We start from the raw sequence: 2,376 nt of genomic DNA, 5'->3' as shown, positions 1-2,376 counted from the left end.
AAAAAACAAAAATTTTTAGACTAGAAGACCTCCTTTAAGAGCGACATTGAGATAAGGCGAAACATTTGTTAGCGATAAGACGACTATGAATCATTAAAATCTGTATGAAAAGTACTTTCCATTTGGGGAAAATATATAAAAATATATATATAATTACCTATAATAATAATATAAAATATAAATAATGTAAAATATACATAATTTGTTACATATATGTATATACATATATATATAAGACCTTATTATATACCAAAAAGAAAAAGCTAGCAACATAAACCACATCTTGTTGCTAATCACCTCTCTCTAATCTCCAATAACCTTTGACATCCCTTTCGTACGAATTCTGTCTGTGGAATATTTTGGCTTTTCTATATGTGTGGGTATTTCCCAATTTCTTATCAGAAACTAAGGCTCAAGCTCGTGGCCAAGGATGGCTATAAAAAGCCGGAGCTCCAAGACTCGCAGCATCAGTTCAAATATTCCCAGAGACTCTTTTGGTACAAAGTTAAGTTCAATCAAAAATATACAAGATGATTTTCCCCGTGGCTCTTATTTCTGCCATTTTCCTAATTTCCGCCTCCCTGGGATCGGAAGAAGTAAGTTATACCTTTTTTGAGTGTTTTTATTTTAAAAAGTAATTTAATTTTTAATTCCAGTCATGCTACCTCTCCGAAGAGGAGGAAGATCAATGTGCATCGGTTTGTTATCCAATCGTGAAACCTCTACTACGCTATTTTGAGAAAACTAATGAAAAGGATGCCCAGCTCCTAAGGTGCAAAACAGACTATTCAGAACTTCAAAAACGACATTCAGACTTGCAGAGCAAGGATCTTAAACAATATGCCCAGATATCCAAATGCCAACAGGACTATTCAGACTTAGTGAAATCGAATTTGGAAGTGCTGAGTCAACTTAAAGATAGTACAGTCAAATATGTGCAGTTGCATTCGAAGCAGCAGGAAGTTGAAAATCTAATAAATCAGAAAAATACGGAAATCGACCTCCTAAAAGATCAAATTAGGGAACTAAAAGAAAAAAGTGAACTTGCAACGTTGACTAATCAGTTCCGCGAAGACATTGCCAAGTTGGGAAATATAGTAAAGATTGGAGGAATTCATGAAAATAATCCAACAAAATCGGAAGTAGAAACTGGGGAGGTCCCAACAACTCCATTGCCTAATATTAATATTGAGACGACGCCCAAAACAGAAACCATAGGTAAGTCGGAAGAACCCAATCATTTGCAAAATAAAACATAACATTTTTATATTCTATTTAGATTTTCCAGACCCTTGTCCACGAGACCAAAAACAATTAAGAGTCCTCCGCGAAATCCAACTACCAGGCTCAGACCCGTTTAAAGTGGTTTGTTTTTCAGATTCGGATATTGGATCTGGATGGTTTTATGTTTATAAAAAATGGTATCATTCAAACAAATTGAATGGCACGTATAAAGATTATGAAAGTGGATTTGGCCATGTCGGAACTTTTCCTACCGCTGAGTTCTTTATTGGACTCAATCGATTGCACCATCTGACCAGTGGAAAGCCTCATGAAGTGCTTTTATGGTCCAATAGCATGGAAAAAAGATGCAAAAACTTTGTAGTGGGCGATCGAAGCGAAGGTTACAAGGTGAAAAGTATTGGCAATTGTACTGGAGACGACATATGGATGAGCCCTAAGCAGGGCTCTAAATTTTCCACATTCGATCGAGATGAGGATGGAGTTCCTGGTCGTAACTTGGCGGAGGAATGGGGCTATGGCTGGTGGATCGATTCTAGTATGAGTGATGTGAGGTGTGTATTCGAATTTGATTGTTTCTTTCGTTTCATCTCCAACAGGAAAACTTTCTAAAATAACTAACTAAATAATTTTTTAATTGCATTTTTTATCTTTAAGCCGCAAACAATATTCCATGTTCATATACATTCGAAGAACAGGTTGAAGATAACAAGAAGCCTTTTAAAACGGTCTTCAAAAATGAAATATTTTTGAACAGGATACAGGATATAAGCTTATACGGCTTGATATTTTGATATATATTGATATAACGGCTTATATCAATAAGCCGTTGATAAACTGTATTCTGATATTTTTTAAATTTTGAATAAAATTTCAAAATAACATGTCTAAAAATTAATCAAAAATAATTGTTTTCACTTGAAGGTTGGAACCAAAATTTTCCATTTCAGACATTTCAGGTTCAGCCTCTACGGAGCATTTGAAAAATAAACGATCGACTCCGCTTTAGTTGTGGAAAGTGGCTAACAAACTTGGCCAGCAGCTGGATAATGATTTCCTTTGGAGTCTCCTTCCGTGGGCCCCTCTTAAAAAACATAACTTTCAGCTTTCTCAACCTAACTTTCATTGTCTAAA

The 2,376-nt window shown here is 35.3% G+C and overlaps 1 protein-coding gene across 2 annotated transcripts; it reads left to right on the top strand.

Annotated features, from left to right (window-relative positions):
- Positions 1-488: 488 nt before the first annotated feature.
- On the top strand, positions 489-2,000 carry LOC122321903 (fibrinogen beta chain-like). Of its 2 annotated transcripts, XM_070276320.1 has the most exons (4): positions 489-596; positions 657-1,218; positions 1,280-1,796; positions 1,900-2,000. In XM_070276320.1, the coding sequence occupies exons 1-4, from the start codon at positions 531-533 to the stop codon at positions 1,943-1,945; spliced, it is 1,191 nt and encodes a 396-aa protein (XP_070132421.1). In that variant the 5' UTR covers positions 489-530; the 3' UTR covers positions 1,946-2,000. The 2 variants fall into 2 exon arrangements, with proteins under 2 accessions (XP_070132421.1, XP_043068896.1); XM_043212961.2 differs by having other exon boundaries at positions 1,280-2,000.
- Positions 2,001-2,376: the final 376 nt, after the last annotated feature.

The sequence above is a fragment of the Drosophila bipectinata genome, chromosome XR (assembly GCF_030179905.1).
Source record: "Drosophila bipectinata strain 14024-0381.07 chromosome XR, DbipHiC1v2, whole genome shotgun sequence".
NCBI classification, from domain to species: domain Eukaryota; kingdom Metazoa; phylum Arthropoda; class Insecta; order Diptera; family Drosophilidae; genus Drosophila; species Drosophila bipectinata.
Note: the sequence above shows the minus strand (reverse complement) of the source record. Positions and strands in the feature narration are given on the sequence as shown.